The sequence below is a fragment of the Petaurus breviceps genome, unplaced genomic scaffold (genome assembly GCF_028583685.1).
Source record: "Petaurus breviceps papuanus isolate PSGF00001 unplaced genomic scaffold, PetGlider_PUasm1.0 208, whole genome shotgun sequence".
In the NCBI taxonomy this organism is placed as follows: domain Eukaryota; kingdom Metazoa; phylum Chordata; class Mammalia; order Diprotodontia; family Petauridae; genus Petaurus; species Petaurus breviceps.
Genome location: NW_027185852.1, coordinates 31,850,342 through 31,868,084, shown reverse-complemented (window position 1 = coordinate 31,868,084; position 17,743 = coordinate 31,850,342). Strand labels below are relative to the sequence as shown.

General features: G+C 44.5%; 1 protein-coding gene across 1 annotated transcript in view; it reads left to right on the top strand.

Moving 5' to 3' along the window:
- The window catches only part of LOC138165444 (nuclear body protein SP140-like protein), a 393,692-nt gene extending 380,932 nt beyond the window's left edge, over positions 1-12,760 (top strand). Inside the window, exons 13-20 of the mRNA XM_069093817.1 lie at positions 2,074-2,199; positions 3,417-3,556; positions 6,370-6,429; positions 8,068-8,186; positions 8,977-9,100; positions 9,853-9,924; positions 10,185-10,328; positions 12,345-12,760. Coding sequence (XP_068949918.1) covers positions 2,074-2,199; positions 3,417-3,556; positions 6,370-6,429; positions 8,068-8,186; positions 8,977-9,100; positions 9,853-9,924; positions 10,185-10,328; positions 12,345-12,458 — 899 coding nt within the window. The 3' untranslated portion in view covers positions 12,459-12,760. The remainder of the gene's footprint in view (positions 1-2,073; positions 2,200-3,416; positions 3,557-6,369; positions 6,430-8,067; positions 8,187-8,976; positions 9,101-9,852; positions 9,925-10,184; positions 10,329-12,344) is intronic.
- Positions 12,761-17,743: the final 4,983 nt, after the last annotated feature.

Here is a 17,743-nt window from a genome sequence, read left to right as displayed (position 1 = left end):
TTAAAATATATTAAAATTAAACTTTAAAATTCATTTAAATCAATTAATCCTCTAATTTATTAAAAATAAATTAAACCTTTTAATTTGTTAAATTCTTCTAAAATTTATTTAAAATGAATTTTTGAAAATGTAGTAAAATTAAGCTTTTGAAAATTTGATTTAATTTAAAATAAATCAAACTTTTGAAAATTTAAAATAAATTAAACTTTTTCATTTTTATTTTGTTACTCTGAACTCGATGGTCACCAACATGAGCATTTTTATATCTGACAGGCACAGAAGAACAAGGAAAGAGGATTGTATAGGAACCCACAAGTCACTGCTACATGAAACTTGTGTTTTTAAAAAGAATGTCATCAAGTTAACACATCGGTCTCAGGGCTGTCCCTTTCTATCACCTGAACTTCCTTCCTTTTGCTTTCTTCTGTGTGTAACTAACAGAGTGACTTTCTCTGTTTTCCTTCACTATCAGTCTCTGCAGACTGCTCCCCTCTCCCTCAAGGGTCCCTCTACTGGGCATGGGCAGGGCGGGGGGGACTTACAAATGCCCAGCCTGGAGCACCTATAAACACCATCATTGTTCCCACTCTGTGCAAAGCCAAGGGCCAAGAGAACACCCACCCCAAATTCTCTGTGTGTCCCGAGGCACTCATGTACCACTCAGGCCCCAGAGTTGGTACTACCCAAGTGCATTCTCATCTTCAAGTGGATGCTTTAGGAAAGCCAATAAGGGGCAGTGTGGGGAATGGTAAGAACGAGCATTGATTAAACACCTACTGTATACCAGGCTCTGCTGTAAGTGCCAGGGATACAAAGTCAAAAGATAATAGATCCTGCCCTCATGGAACTCACATTCCCCTGGGGAAAATAGCATGATCACACTCAAAAAAAAGTAGATACAAAGTAAATAGAAAGTAATTTGGGAAAGAGAAAAGGGTAGCAGGAGAGGAAGAGCACAGACACCCGGAGAGTTCCTCAAGTGCTAAGTTTTTGGAGACAGTGAGGGTTAAGTGACTTGCCCAGGGTCACACAGCTAGTGAGCGCCCAGTTTTGAAGAGAGCCAGGCATTCCAACTCTTGTCATTTTGGGGGGATTTTGTTGTTGAGTTTCCCCCCACCATTGGATAGGCAGTCCTGCCCCTCATCTCTGTCTCTGTCTCTGTCTGTCTCTGTCTCTGTCTCTCTGTCTCTCTGTCTCTGTCTCTCTGTCTCTCTGTCTCTCTGTCTCTCTGTCTCTCTCTCTCTCTGTCTCTCTCTCTCTCTCTCTCTCTCTCTCTCTCTCTCTCTCTCTCTCTCTCTCTCTTTCTCTCTCTCTCACTCTCTTACTCTCTCTGTCTCTGTCTCTCTGTCTCTTTCTCTCTGTCTCTCTCTTGTCTCCCCCTCTCCTTTCTCATTCTCTTTTTCTCTCCTTTCTGTCATCTCTTTTTATTTCCTTTCTTTTTTCTCACTTTCCTGTATTTCTCCTTTGTCTTTTCTCTTCTGTTCTTTCTCTCTTTCCTTTCCTTTTCCCCCCATTTTATAGTCAGACTGTCTCCATGCAACTTTATTTTACTCCTGGCTGGTTTTCCTTTGGCACCTTGAGCTGTGTGAGGGACTTAAGGAAAACTTTCACTTGCTTCATCTATTTCATGGAATTTTCACTAGATTTACCAGAAGGTGGCCAGCAGTTTTGCCCTCTGGAAGGATGGGTTTGACTGACTTTTTGGTATTTTTCCTAGTTTCCTTTGTTCTCTAGTAGTTTTGGTGAAATCTCATTCCCAGAGATACATTTGCTTTAGTTTTCATCCCCAGGAGAGTGACCTGTCCTCTTGACCCTAGTTGAGGCTAAGGATAAGTAGGGATTCTTGGCACTTCTGAGCATTGAACAAACATCTTTTATTTTACTTTATTTTTTTTTTACCTTTTTTGGAGGGCAGTTGGGATTAAGTGACTTGCCCAAAGTCACACGGCTAGTTTTTTTGTGTGGGTGTTAAGTGTCTGAGGCTGGAACCGAACTCAGGTCCTCCTGGTTCCTGGGCTGGCGCTTTACTCACTGCATCACCTAGCCACCCCATCTTTTATTTTCTTGTGACAGCAAGAAGAGGAGTAGTTTCACTGGCCAACCGACCGAAGTACAAGGCCCAACTCCGAGCCAGGAAATGGATTTCTGTGACATGCAGAATGGGTAGTGGGCACCTGTACAAGAACCGATTTGCCTCAGGTGAGTTCTCAGAGAGGCAGCTGGTGTGCCATTCGAGGCCTTCTTGGCTCATTACACATCACAGCCCTTGGTTCTAATATCCTCCAAGGGACTTCACTCAACAGATGGAATAATCTCCCTAATTTCCCACAGTACACCTCCCCTTCTTTCTCCACTTTTCATAGAGCCTTCTCATATAACAAATTCAATTTTTATAAAGACCAAGAGGAAAGAAGAAGAGGAGGAGGGGAAACAGCATAGCACCTAAAAATATGTGTAGTTTTCATTTCTGGACTTCCCACCTTCCCAGAGAAGTGAAGTGAGGATGTCTACTTATATGGGAAAGGAGAAGAGAATGGAGAATCTATACATCACCTCCTAGCGGTCAGCCACAAATACCTTGAGCAGGACTGGTTGAACAACCCTCCTGTGGGGATTTTTCTTGACCACAAGTTCAGCATGAGCCAGCATTTTTTTTGAGGGAGGGGGATGTGGGTGGGAGGGGATGCTGGGGAGGAGGGGTTGTCATTGCTGATAGAGCCAGACAACCTGAAGCCATAAGATTTCTCATCTCAGGAAGCAGTGATATCCTCATAATTCTTCATCGCTGCCAAACCAAAGTGGAGAGCCCACTGAAGAATAGCCCTGGGACCCTTATCAGAAGTCTATGGGGATGGTGTGCTCACTCCCCTCCAACATGTGAAGGGCGGCCCTGTAAATGTTGCCCAAAAGGGGAGAACTTGGGCCAATGGGTAAAAGTTTTAGGGAGGCTGACTTCAACCCAGTGTAGAATGTAAGCTCCTTGAGGGCAGGTTGGGTTTTGGTTTGGTTTGGTTTTTTGCCTGTGTCCCCAGAACCTAACACAGTGCCTGCTGATTTGTAATTGCTTAATTAGTGTTTGTCTAACTGAATTGAATATAAAGAGCTTCCTAAAAATTGAAGAAAAAAAAAACTACGTCAGGTAATGAGCTCCCCATCATGGAAATGTGTGCTAGGAGTAGCTGGGTATCTGTCTTTTAGTGTTGTTATAGAAGGGACTGCTCGGTAACCTCTAAGGAATTTTGATTATTCCACAATGTCTTATTATTGATGGTGTCTCCCCTTCCAGAAAGGTCATGAATAGCAGGGTTCAGAAAGACCATGAGTGCTGAAGACTGAGCTTGAGGCAAGAGGGCTGCCATGTTTTCCTTCTCTTATTCTCTTGTTTACTTCTCTTCTCCCCACTTTCTTTTTTACAGTCTATAAGGGAAAATGCATCCTGACAGAGAGAGGGTGGTACACCCCACTAGAGTTTTTGGCCATAGACCCTGAGTTTGACATTACCAACTGGACCCACAGCATCCGCAGTGGTGGGCTGACCCTGCAGACCCTGATTGAGGTAGGCTCATAGACTCAGCCCCTCCCTGGAACTCTGGGCAGTCCAACACCTTGCATGCTTATGAGGAGGATAGTTCAGTTGCCATGATGTTCCAGGAAGGTCAGGCATGGTCCACAAGCACCCAGTGCCCTGGACTTTGGCTCAGGCTCGTGTCCTCTCTCAACCCCCAGTCAGAACTTACCCATCTTGTGTCTCTCTCATCCCTTCAGGACTCTGAATTCTGCCAGCTAAACTGAAAACAGTGTAATCTGATCCACTAAGGCAGGTTTTAATGGGAGCTAGTGGGTTACTAAGAGAGGACAGTGGCATATCCCCCTCATCTCTAAGCTACATTTTTTACCACGTGGTCTTCCTGATGGAGAATCCTACCTTCCTGCCCTAAGCAGGACTCCACCGTAAACTATTAGCAGTAGAATGTAATTACCCTGAGGGCAAGGGTTACCTCACTTCTGTTTTTGTGGCCCCAGTGTTTGGCATATAGGAGGTGCTTCATAAATATTGTTGCCTTGAGTTGAGTTGAACCAGAGCACAGGGGCAAGAGCAGGGTCAAGCCAAGCTGGCCAGAGAAGGGCAGAGTTTCAAGCACCTGTTGAGGCAGGTGCCCGCTGGGGGCACTGAGCCCCTTCCTTGGGTAGCCTCTTTTCCCAGGCATGGGGATCTTGTGATTCAGATCACAGTTTGTAGGTGGCTGCCTTCCCCATATGGTCTGGGGGCCACAGAAGCTCCCCTGGAGTGTGACTGATCAGGACCAAGATAGATGTAGCCCTGATGAGGTGCTTGGGTGCCTGTGCTTGAACCCCAGTCCCAAAGTGACATTTCTCCCTAGCCTCAGAGCATAATCTCTGCCCATCTCTACCCACCCCCTGCACTATGCCTAGCAATCATTCATGACTAGGCCCCAGCCAAATGCTTTTCTCCCCCGGTACAATAACAAGTGAGAACTTCACTAGATTTTCTATAAGTAACTCCCAACCTCATTTTATATATATATCCTGAATCCTTTATTATGTATGCCTTAGGCTTGGATATATGGAAACTCCCAACATCTATCTTGTCAAACACGACATTGATGAGTGGCCGCTTGGTCAGTCCTGACTGCTAACTGACTTATTAATGTTTTGGCTCCAGAGCACTGCACTGGCCGATTCCTGCCAGCCTGCCAGGCTGTCCTCAGCGGGAGGTTAGCTTCTCTGTGTCATTTTGTGGGTTCTTCAGCTCCAAAGTTTGTTCAGAGTCCCCTTTTTACATTGATTGGGGAAGGTGGAAACCGGAGCCACTCGGAGGTCGTGCTTCTACTCCCTAGAAATGTTTCAAGCCTAAAACCACACCTCCATGCAGCCTCCCACCCCACCTTGGGTTATTTCCAAGTGAATTCTGGGCAATATGCTTGTGCAGTAGATATTAAAAGTGCATGTTCCTTCAAGAACTGACCACTCCTTAACCACTCCCTAATCCCACCCTGTCTCACCTAGTTAGCATAATTGGCACAGGTTTTACTATAGAATATTCTACATAAACTTTAACTATACCCCTCTAAGGTTGCAGATTCCCTAAGAATTCTTGCCTGCTATATAGCATTACAATAAATCTTTGCCACCTTGACTTAGAGAATGCTTGAGTCTGTGAATTCATTCCAGATTGCTGTACAGGGACTCTGGTTATTGGAGTTCCTGGACTCCCTGAACCCCTTGACCCCCATATCAGCCCAATGGGATGCTGGAGGAGACCAGGCCCTGAGCCAGCTTAAAGCACATGTAGCCTGGTTCTCTGCTAGGCTAATGAGGACCTAAAGGCTGTCATATTAACAGATTGAGGCTGGATGTTGGGGAGGAGAGCTCAGGTCCTCCAACCTTGGCTCTGGAGAAAGCTACCATATCTCTGGCCTCCAGGAATGGTGCAGGATCTGTGATTCTCCCCCAGGAGCCTAGGGAAGTATGATGATGTTGTTTCCTGAAATGAATGGGGCTCATCTTGCCTGACAGGAGTGGCCAGAACCAGGTGATCTCTTAGTCATTTAAATCTCTGAAGGGCTTCCCAAGACAGCTTTACACATTCTGACTTCTGATCAGAGCACTGGGAAGGACATTTGGTCAACCCAACAAGCATTTCATGAAGCACCTTCATGTATTCAGTGCCAAGTGTTGTTCTAGGTCTGGGTATATAGACAATAATGAAACAATTCCTGCCCTCAAGGCCCTCACATTCTACAGGGGGCATGGCCAGGGTCTGCAGACTCCTGGAGGCCAAGACTCTGTGGCTTCTGCAACAAGAAATCCGCAGAGAATAGGGAAGTGCATGCAATATCTTGTCAAGGATGCCATGGCTATGACCCCTTGACATAGCACTGTCCCTACTCAGCCCTCTGGGTGCTTCTGCCCACTACCCCAAGCAGCTCACATGCTCCAACATGAAAGACATCCCAGAAATACTCACTACCCAACCTAACACCAATAGGTTCCCCAGAGCTGTATTGCTCTCTTACTTCCCTTCCTTCTGACCCCATCGGTCTCAGCCACAGGAACAGCACCAGATGAGGGATGTCAGTCCAGGATCCTTCCTAGGGTGTTGGCCCCATGTGGCTTGGCTGCGCTGCCTCTCTCCATGGATTCCCCCTGACTTTGAGATGTGGTTCTGCCTTTCCTCCACAGTGGGGTGGACAGTTTCAGGAGCTAGTGTGAGAGAGATTAGAGCATGTTGGCCAAAACAGGGTCAGCTGTTGCTCCCACACCCGGGAAAGGAGATCTGCCGAAGGAAGGGGCTCAGTGCCCCCAGTGGGCACCTGCCTCAATGCCACTCCATCTTTTCTCTAACAGAACGACATCTTGAAGCTTCACCCAGACAGCTGCTCCTGTGATCTCTGCAAGGACCCTTTTGTGAGTTCTCCTTCCCTCCCTTGTTCTATCTGCCTACATCCATCTCTTAGCACAGTAAAACTAGGCTGGCACTTCCTCACCTCCTCATTTACCCATGACAACACTGGGAGAGGGCCATCTGCTTGCCTAAAATCACCCAGTAGAGAAGCCAAGATCAGAGGCCAGGCCTACAGACATACCCTCCAGGGCCCTTCCACTATACCTCAGGGTCTACCTCATATCAGATACACTCATTCTTTTTTTCATGAAGGGATAAAAAATTAGCAGCTTGCATATTTTTTGCTATTGTTTAGTTGGTTTTTAGTCATAGATGACTTTGTGATCCCATTTGGGATTTTCTTGGCAAAGACATTGGAATGATTTGCCATGTACTTCTTCTTTTTTGTAGATGAGGAAACGGAGGCAAACAGGGTTAAGGGACTTGCCCAGGGTCACACAGCCAGTAAGTGTCTGAGGTTGGATTTCAACTTGCCTCTATCCACTGCACCACCTACCTAGCCAATCATGATATAGAGTCCTTAAAGTTCGTAAAATGCTTTACAAATATTATCTAATTGGCTCCTGATAACAATCCTAGGAGGTCAGTGCTATGATTATCCTCATTTTATAGATGAGGAAACTGAGGCAGACAGAAATGGAGGGCTTTTCCCCAGGCTCATACAGTGACTGAAGTAGGATTCAAACTCAGGTCTTCCTATTTCTAAATCTAACCTTCTATCCTCTGCCCCACCTGACTTCATTCCAAGGTTGCTTAATAGGATCTGGCAAAATTGTCAATCTCTAGAGAACCCAAGAGGCACCATTCTTTGCCACCTGCCCCCAAATACGAGTAATCTGAAAGCCCTGCATAAATGTGAGTTGTTACTATTACATCTACATATATACTATATATGTGTGTGTGTTTAAATCAGAAGCCTACTAAAATTGCAAATTTGTTTCATGCCATTTATGTTGATTTTTTTAAAATGCACGGGGCAACCAGGTGGTGCAATGAATAGAGCACCGACCCTGGAGTCAGGAGGACCTGAGTTCAAATCTGGCCTCAACACTTGACATTTACTAGCTGTGTGACCCTGAGTAAGTCACTTAACCCCAATTGCCTTGGCAAAAAATTGCTCCAAGAACTTAAAAATTAGACTGCTGTGGTGTAGTGAGGACATGGGTTTTAATCAGTAGCTCATTCCATATATATCATTTTGAAAAATCACAGAAGTTAATTTGATACCTGTTAGGGTGTCAGATGTCACTGGAGCTTGGTGGGAAAGAAATCCCTTGTTCAAAAGGGCAGGGGGTGGGGAAAGGAGGGGAAGGAACTAGCATCATATATTAAGAAGGTATACTCATGTGGAAGGAGACCATGGTGAAAATCAGTGGAAACAGCTGCGTAAGTGATATTGTCAAGGAAGTATACTACAGACCACTGGGACAGAAAGAGGATATAGATGAACAGCTAGAGAAAAATCACAAGCCTGCGACCTGTTCCTTTTCTATCTCATCCATCTGTGTGGTTTTCCTTGTACCTCCTTGGTCATAAATATCCTCTTCACAGAAGATGTCAAGCACTTCCAAGAATAGAAGATCAAACCGTTCCAAGACCCCCCACCCAGATCCACAAGTAACACTTTCTTCTCTCTTCAGCCAGAGAATGATGATGAGTGTTTCATATGTAAAGGGGAAGGCAACCTATTCTGCTGTGACTCGTGCCCCAAATCCTTCCATAGCAACTGCCACATCCCCAGTATCTCATCAGAGAGTAGGTGAGCTCAGACTCCAACACGCAGAGTGTCTGGATGGGGAAGTGGGAGGTGGGGTCCCTCTAAGTTTCAAGCTTCCAGAGTCTTGGGCTATTTGATAAAGGGGCAGCCCCTCTTTAGGTATCTCCTGAAACTGATGACCCTGTTCCCAGTTTCCCAGAGATGTAACTCTACTGGCCATCAGGAATAGTACAGGGAGAGGATTTGTATGCTGGGGAGAGGATTACATCAATGCATGCAGCTCTGAGTTTGACCCATAGTTATTTAGGAAACGTTGGGAGTACTAGATCGTCTTGCTTGTGACGATCATTTGAACAGGATGGTGGGGCCTAATGTGCCACAGTTGGTCAACATCAGAACCCTGGCTCCATCAGGGGTCCAATGCTGCCAGCCCCCAGGACCCAGGGTCAACTTACTGTTAGTCCCTTTAGAGAGAAGGAGGGGAGGGGATGCCCCTTGTACCCTTACTGTGAGTGATGGCATTCGCCAAGGATGCAGGATACATATTCATGGACCCAAGGACATGGTAGGGCATCTACAAAGATCCTCAGTCATATTGGAATAAGAAACATTGAGTCAGGGAGTCAGGAGATCATGACTAACCTACCCAGGGGACTAAACGCCCTCTCCATCCTGTCTTCTTGTCATCCATATTTGACTGAGAGTGAGTACCTTGAGGGCAGGAACTATCTTTTGCTTCTTTTTGTAGCCGCAGCACTTAACACAGTACCTGGCAGTAGTGCTTACTAAGTGTTTATTAACTAACTGGCAGACTGTTTCTCTGACTTCTCAGTGCAGAGTGGAACTGTACCTTCTGCATAATGAGGAAGAATAAGGAGAAGGAAGACCCAAAGAACACCCACTGCCACCAGGAGTCTGAGGTTCTAAAGCAGCGGATGTATCCTGAGCAGCAGCTGGTGAGTCCTTTATGAAGGTCAGGTCCTTTCTGATTGCCCAGTGAGCACAAGCCTCTCTGCTGCCGAACCGCACACACACACACACACACACACACACACACACGCTGGTCACTAGGAAAGTTCCCATTTCACTCAGACCCCTTGTCTTAAAGGGCAAAGGAGACTTTCGGCCCACTTTCTGCATCTTCCAAATGCCAAGGATTCTTGTGCTGTGGACAGAAAACACACCACCTCATTTATTCTTTAGGATACAAGTCAATAAATGGGTTCATTTTGGCCTTTGCTGTAAGCCAAGGCAGAGAGAAGCATCATGAGGCAAGTGAAAGTCAGTATTCAAGCCACTTTCCACAAGCACTTAGAATGTTCAGAAAATAGAGTTATGCTGTAGCCCCAGTCATTAAGTCACTGGCCTTAAGGGTAGTCTGTTGAGGTTCAAGCCAGGGAAAGAATATCTCCTAATCTGTTTATCTATTGTTGGCCTCAGGGTCCAGGATGGGATGGACTCTTTCTTCTCTTTCTTTTTGTTGGTCTGGGGCAAATGAAGGCAAACTACAGGGTGAGAGAGAAATGGCCAAGGCCTCATTTCCAGTGAAGTCACTCATGTCGAGTAAGGGGACATACAGGGGCTGTCTCACTAGCTTGTTTAGCTTGAGGGGAAGTGTATCAGGTCCTCCACCCTTCGGAGATACTAGGTGTGACACCTGCCCCAGCTGGCCTGGCTTTGTCTCACACACAAACTTCATCTTCTGCAGAAATGTGAGTTTCTCCTGATGAAAATGTACTACTACAGAGAAAGCTTCCTCTTTATCATAGATCCAAGGCATGTAAGTAACAGTGATTCAAATAATGATTTTACCTCTGAGGATCAATTCATTAAACTCCTACTGCCTGCCTAGCCCTGTACTGGGCACTGATTACACAGGCAGTAGGACAGAATGGGTCTCCTGCCATCTGCCAATACCTTGGGTCCCCTGGATTCACCTGGTTTCCATGTGGGGCTGGAATTGCCGGTTTTTTCATCAGTAAAGTTATAGAAGCAGCATCTGGGTTGGAGCTAATGTCCTTCTCATGTCTTTGTTAACAGTGTAAGGCATATTCCCCGTGTGTCAGAGAACCCATGTGGCTAAACCAGGTGAAGGAGCGTCTGAGTGATGAGAATTATAATACAGTGGAGGGCTTTGTCCTGGATATGCGCCTGATTTTTAACAACTGCAAGAAATTTAACAAGGTGGGTGGCACTGCCTGCTTCCCAGTGAGCTGGCATCCTAACCCTGGCTCTAGATTCTGACTTCTCTCTATTATGTCTGCCCTTCAGTTTTTATCATCTTCCCTTTCTCTGCTGTCTGCTTGCACAACTCAGTGTTTGACTTGTCCTACCTTCCATACTCTATGCTTTCTTGTTTGCTGCCTGGATGCCTACCTCCTGACTTACTGCTTACCTCACCTGGGTACGGGGCGTCTACTTGTGGGATCTCACTGTGATTCCAGTGAACTCCATCCACCCTTTACTATAGAACCCACAGCACACCAGGCTCTGACTTGCCATCTTGTTCTGTCCTTGGGCACCTGGGTACTGGAAGAATCTTAGATATCCCTTTCCTAGACTTATCTACCTCACCTCCCCCCACTTCGGGTCCAGTGTTGTGGTCTGCCTGGTCACCTGACCTGGATCTCTGAGGCAGATGGAAAACTACTCATAGGCCATGGTCATCGGAAGACCGCAGCCAGTGGACCAGAAGGATTCCATGGTCAGGAGGCACAGAGTTCTCCAGAAGGAAAGAGCAGGGGCTCTCTGTGAGCCTGAAGGCCCACAGAGCCTCATTTATGCCAATCATCAGCATTACATTCGTCCCTGAAGACAGAGGGGAAAAATCACACTTGTCAGACAAAATTCTGGATTTCTTCTACAATGGAAGCAAGTGCTAAGAAATCCATCCAGACCACAGTATTCATTCATGTCTATGGCAGGATAGAAAGGATTGATAGGTAAAACATTCACAATAATTCACAAAAGGTACATCTGTCTGGTGTCTGTTGGCTATACCTGGCAGCTCTGGCCAGCTGCCACCAGACCTCAGAACACTCCTTGCTACCTCCCCATTCTTCTCTTCCTCCCTGGTCCCCCATAGTTGAGGAAGTTCACCATTCCAGACAGGCACAAGGTACTGCTCTCAACTACAGCTGTGTGCCAAGCCTAGACAAGAGGTCCAGATCATTCCATGGAAGCCAGGTCCTTTTTTCAATTTCTATTTTTAAATTTTAATTATTTTTCTATTAAAGAAGAATTTTCTTTCCCCTTTCACCTCTCTTCCATTGAGAAGGAAGGAAGGAAGAAAGGAAGGAAGGAAGGAAGGAAGGAAGGAAGGAAGGAAGGAAGGAAGGAAGGAAGAAAAAAAAAGAAAGGAAGGAAAAAAAGAAAGGAGGAAGGAAAGGAGGGAGGGAGGGAAAGTTCTTATAACAAATAAGGAGATATCTAAACATAAGTGTCTCATTTTGCCTTTTGAGCCCATCATCCCTCTGTTAGGAGATGAATAACACTCTCCATTAGCTCTCTCGAATTGTGGTTTCTTGTTTCATCTACCAGAGTTCTCAAGTCTTTCAAAAGTTGTTTGTCTTTGTAATATTATTGCTATGGTATAAATTGTTCCCTTCATTCTGTATCAGTTTATACAAGTCTTCCCAGGATTCTCTGAAAGGATCCCATCCATTATTTCTTACAGCACAATTCACATGCCATGATATGTTCAGCCCTTCCCTAACTGATAGGCATCCCCTCTGTTTCCAATTCTTCACCACCACAAAAAAAGAGCTGCTATCAATATGTTTAACATATGGTTCTTTTTCCTCTTTATCTTTTTCAGATATAGGCCTAACAGTAGTATCACTGAGTCAAAAACCATGCACAGTTTAGTGACTTCTGGGGTAAAGTTCCAAATTTCTTTCCAGAATAATTGGATCAATTCACAGCTCCCCTAACAGCATTCCTTTTGTCCATTGTCTAAGCAGCTAGGTAGCACAGTTAATAGAACATGGTACCTGGGGTCTGGAAGACCTGAATTCAAATCCTGCCTCAAACACCTACTGTGTGACCCTGGGCAAATCACTTACCCTTTACCTGCCTCAGTTTCCTTATCTATAAAATGCAAATAATGATAACACCCATCTCCCAGGGTTGTTGTAATGATCCCATCAGATAATATTTGTAAAGTGCTATGTAAACATTAGTTTTTATTTTTTCTTTCAGGAAAACCACTTCGGTTATGTGGGAGCAAAGTTGGAGGTAAAGTTTGAGAGGGATTTCAAAGCGGTCTTTGACATCAGGGAAGCAGATGAATTGACTCAGCTTTTGTTTCCATGACTCCCTCCCTCCCTCCAGTCCTAGTCTTCATTCAGGTCTTCTTCAGTTAGGAGCCGATCTGGCCCGTGTGCTGCTTCCTTCCTGGTCAGGAGTGGGAAATTCTGGATCTGTCTCAGATGCCTCATGCCAGGGGCTTCAAGACTGACCTCTTCGCTGGCCTTCCTCATTCTGGCACATCTGTCCTCAGCTCTGCTGACTCCTTAGTGATCTTTTTCTCTTTCTGTTTCAATTCGGGGCTTTTCTGGTTGGTTCAACAAGTAATTGTCAAGTTACTAGATTAAACATTTACCCACAGTTTACAACAGGGTCTAACGCTTTTTGTTACGCTCCCCAAATGCCAGAACGATTCCACATGAGCCCATTGGCTTGAGATCACTACTTCCATTCATTCATTCATTCATTCATTCATTCATTCATTCATACACCAAACACTTATTTACAGGAGCCTAGGGATGATTGAAAGCTGGAAGGGACCTCAGAGGTCATCTTAGCACCACCCCCCAATTTTATATATGAGGAAAATGAGATCCAGGTAGGGGAAGGAGCTTGACTAAGGTCCCATGAGTAGTGAGGGGCAAAGTCAGGATTCTGAACCAGTCCTGTGTTCTTTCTATGAGCCTGTACCACCTTACCGCATACCCACCCAGTCAGGGTCCCTGCCCTCAGAGGACTGGGCACTCCCCCATTTCACTTGTTCTTTCAACACAGACAACAAAAAAAGTAGACTTGGGGGGAGGCTGACAGCTTGCAGCATCTTTGGGGGCCCCTAGGGGAAGCAGTTTCTGATTCCTAGCCCACATAGACACTGAGTGGATGTTTGTGGAATCGACCCAGAGTCAACTTGAAGAGAATTGAGACCGAAACCAGCCACAACCTTTGTGGGGCCCCTCACCCCCACACAAGTTTGCCTAGTGAGTGAGCCAGGCAGGGAACTGTAGGGACATGTGTTAATACATGCTCAAGACCAAGGATAACCTAGGGACCCCAATGCCTAGGTTATTGCCATCCATCCCTGCAGATGGTATATCCTGGAAAATTTATGCCGCCTTAGGGATTTAAGGAAACATGCCTGCAGGAGGGGCCTGCTTCCAGGCATTCTGGGCTTGACACCAGGGACAGAACAGCATAGCCCTTGGACAGTCAGTCCTATACCAAGCAAAAGAGGTGGCAGTCACGATGGCTATCTAGAGGGTGACTCCCAAATGTCACAGGGTCTTTGTAAAATGCTTAGCACATAAGAGTTTAATCAATACTTGTTTCTTCCTCTTTCTATACTTTATGGAATTTTTAGAATGTATTTTAAAAAAGAAATTATGCCTTTATTTAGTTAAAATATATTTAAATACAGGGTTCCTCTCTTACTCTGCCCCTCCCCAGACTTAGGGCAATTTAAGTCACCAGCATCTTGGGGCAAATTCAGGATTTAGGACTAGCAGCCTAGCTAGGAAGGGCATTTATCTAGGCAAGAACTGCCAAGGACCAAAATGCTGAAGGACTGAGAGCTAATCCAGTCCAAGCCTCTTGTTCTACAAATGGGGAAACTGAGGTCCAGAGACTTTCCCAAGGGATTTTCCCAAGATCCCACAGGGAGTCAGACCCAAATCAGGAGGGTGAAGATGGAGAAGGAGGTAACAGGAAGGAAGGAAAGGGAAAGTAATTAAACCACTCTAAGATAGGAACCTGTGAGTTCATATCCACACAGCTGGATAACAGGAGGGGATGGGCCAATGAGGGCCAAGGTATTATGGGTAGGAATAAAAGTGGAGCAGCAGGGAGAGCCTTCATCTTCCCTGGCAGAGAACATTAAGATGGTGAGTGCCTCCCTCCACTAACTTCCTCCTCTGCCACAGATAACCTGGGCAGTCTGGGGCTCACTACCTGCTAGTCTCTATTTCTGTGAAATGCACTTTTTATCTACCCCCTTCTCTTTCCTAAGGGGGAAGCCAAAATTCATTTGATTCCTTAAAAGGCAAAACGTGAGATATATAGATACATAGATAGATAGATGATGGATAGATAGATAGAGATATATTCATGTTTAATTCTAGCTTTCTCTGGTGGGAGGAGGCAGCAGGGAAGAAGAAAAAAATAAAGTAAAAAGTACACAGCAAAGAACAAAAGAAACCCAACAAGGAAGCAAAGAAAACCTGGGCAGCTTTGAAAACAATGTGTAGTATTTATTATATAGGTTTTCTTGAAATGGAAATTTATTGTTCTATATTGAATACACTCTTATGGTCTGCTATGTACATAGCAATGTTTCTTTTTTTTTCTTTTCTCATTTTGTATTTAAGTTTAAAACAAAAAAATTTACCCCCCTCCCCCAAAAAAAAGGCAAACCCTGGAGCAAAGTCAGGGAAAAACTGACAACTCCTGCATCATGGGAGAAAGTCAGTTTCATTTTGGCCCCTCTAACGTGAAGACTACTCTCTTCCACAGCACAAATATTATTCCTTCCATGTGTGTATTGGCAAGCAAATTCCCTACTTTTCTGGAATCCTCTCCTGCCATCTTTACCTATAAAATAGAGAACATTTTAATCATTGATAAAGCATGAGTGAGAGACACGAATGTTCTGTCTTTATTATGTCTTCAGGGAGGCTTTTGACACAGTGGAACAATATTTAATAAGCACCTACTATGTGCAGGGGCATGTATATTTTTATACAGCACCTACTAAGTGCCAAGCACTGTGCTAAGCACTTTTACAAATATCTCATTTGATGTGCCAAGGCACCATGATAATGATGGAGATACAAAGAAAGGTGCTGCCCTCAAGGAGCTTACTGTCTAATAACATGCAAAAAGCCATGTGCCAATAAGATGTATATAAGATAAAGTATAGGTCATTTCAGAGGGGAGGCATTAAGGCTAAGGAGGACTGGGGGCACAGACAAGATGGCAGAGCATCAGGAAAAATGTAACAACTACCTTGACCCCACTTCCAAACTCCCCCAAACATATCTAAATAATGCATTAGACTGAATCCTGATGGGGAAATCCAAGAAAAACAAATCACTTCTCCAGTCCAGATCAGCAGAAGGAGATAAAGAGGTCTGCAGACCCTGGTGATAGAGTCTCCACCAATAGTATGCCCCAGGGAGCACTCCAGGACCCTGGAAAGAGGATCCATACCAGGACACCAAGACCTTGTGCAGGGAACTGGGACAGGTGCTGTCTGACAGCTTTGTTATTCACTAGTCCATTCTAGGTCATAGATCCAGGGCAGATTGAGAAGGTGACCTGAGCCCAGGTGGGGGGGCGGGGAAGAGCAGTCAAGGGTGAGGCACGATAAAAAGGGACCAAGTTGTGGAATCAAGCTCAGAAGTGGGCAGCAGTGTTGTGGCTCAGACCTCAGAGAGAGAGAGGGGTCTCAGTTTCTAGTCTAGTCTGAAGATTGCAAAGGAATAACTAATTCAGGAATCCCAAACCAAAGGGGACATTATACGTCTATAATTCTGAAACAACAGAACTCCCCAGATGGCTTATGGGAGCTGAATACAGCAGCAGTTTACTATTGCTCACACCCAAACCCGGGTCAGGCATGTGCAGAGCTCAGACCAGGGGATGGTGATCAGACTTTACCCTGGATCATACTGTTGTAGAAGTGCTGAAAACCTTCAGGTCCCCAGCTTGAGCTGGCCCTGAGATCTTGGAATAACTCAACACTCAATACTCTCAAGAAAGTAGTTAGCAGGATCAACCCAGACCTATCCTTCAGAAGTATACAGAATCCAACCCTCACATCAACTTCAAAGCCATGAAGTAGGTTGGAAGAAGGAGAGAGAAAAAAAAGTAATAATCCCACTATAAAAAGCAATTGTGGTGACAAGGACATGTGGTGACAAGAAGATGCAATCCCAGAAGAGGATGACTAAGAAATACCTACAAGTATAGTCTCAAGAGGAAACACAGATCAGTCACAAATTCAGCTAGAATTCCTGGAAGAATTGAAGCAAAAGGGTTTTTTTTAAAGAGTTGAAAATATTAAATAGAACGAATCCATTGATTACCTTCTGAAAATCCAGAGCTCTCAAGTCAAAGAAAAAATACTGTAAGCAGCTAAAAAGAAAAAATTCAAATACTGAGGAGCCACAGGTAGGATCATATGTGATTTGGCAGGCACCATGATAAAGGAGAGGAAAGCTTGGAATATGATGTTCCAAAAGACAAAGCATATAGGCTTACAGGCAAAAATAACACATAGGAAAGCTGAGTATATGAGATCTATAGAAATGCATCTGTAATAAAATAGAGGACTTCCAAGTATTCCTGATGAAAAGACCAGATTTACATAGAAACATTGAAGTTCAAACATAAGAGTAAAGAGATCATAAACAGGAAAGCAGGCTTGAACAATTAAAATGGACTAAACAAAGACAAACTACTTATACTTAAATACGGGAAGATGATGCATGTTCCCATCATCATCAGGATTCACAGAGTAAATCTAATTAAATAAAACTCCTAGGAAAGATTCTATTAGATCTCAATTATCTTTAAAGGAGAATGGAAAGAGAGGAAAAAGAATACATTGTTGAGGAAGAAAAAGTAAGATTAGGGGAAATTCTCTCCCATGATAAATGCACAAAAGGAAATATTCACATAGACAAGGATGAAGGAGTTGGTGGAATGGCTGGCACCAGAACTCTCATCAAAAGTAATCAAAGGAGGGATGAATATACATGTACATACACACACCCCTTTACACACACACACAGTTGGGTACAGAAATACACTTCACTCAACAGGGAGGGATAGAGAAGGGAGAGGAGGGAATTAAAAGGAGGGTACATTAAGGGAAGGACTAGTCCTAAGTAAAACTTATTCTACCTAAGGGGGTACAAAAGTATTTATAGCTGTTTTTCATGGGGTAAAGAATTGTAAAATGAAGAGGTAATTGTCAATTGGGAAATGGCTAAATAAATTATGGTATGTGAATATAATGGAATAACTATCGTGCTGTAAGAAGTGATGGAGGTTAAGTGACTTGCCCATGGTCACATAGCAGACAGGTAGGAGAACCAGAAAGGAGCAGCACAATGACAACCCAAGGGAGTTGACCATGAATGATAGCATCAAAGGCTTCAGACAGTGTAAAAAGAATGGGGACACTATAGAGATATATATTAGGTGGCACTATAGAGAATAGAGCATGGCCAGCTCTGGAGTCAGGAGGACCTGAGTTCAAATCCAGCCTTAGACATTTACTATGTGACCATGGGCAAGTCACTTAACAAGAAAGAAAGAAAGAAAGAAAGAAAGAAAGAAAGAAAGAAAGAAAG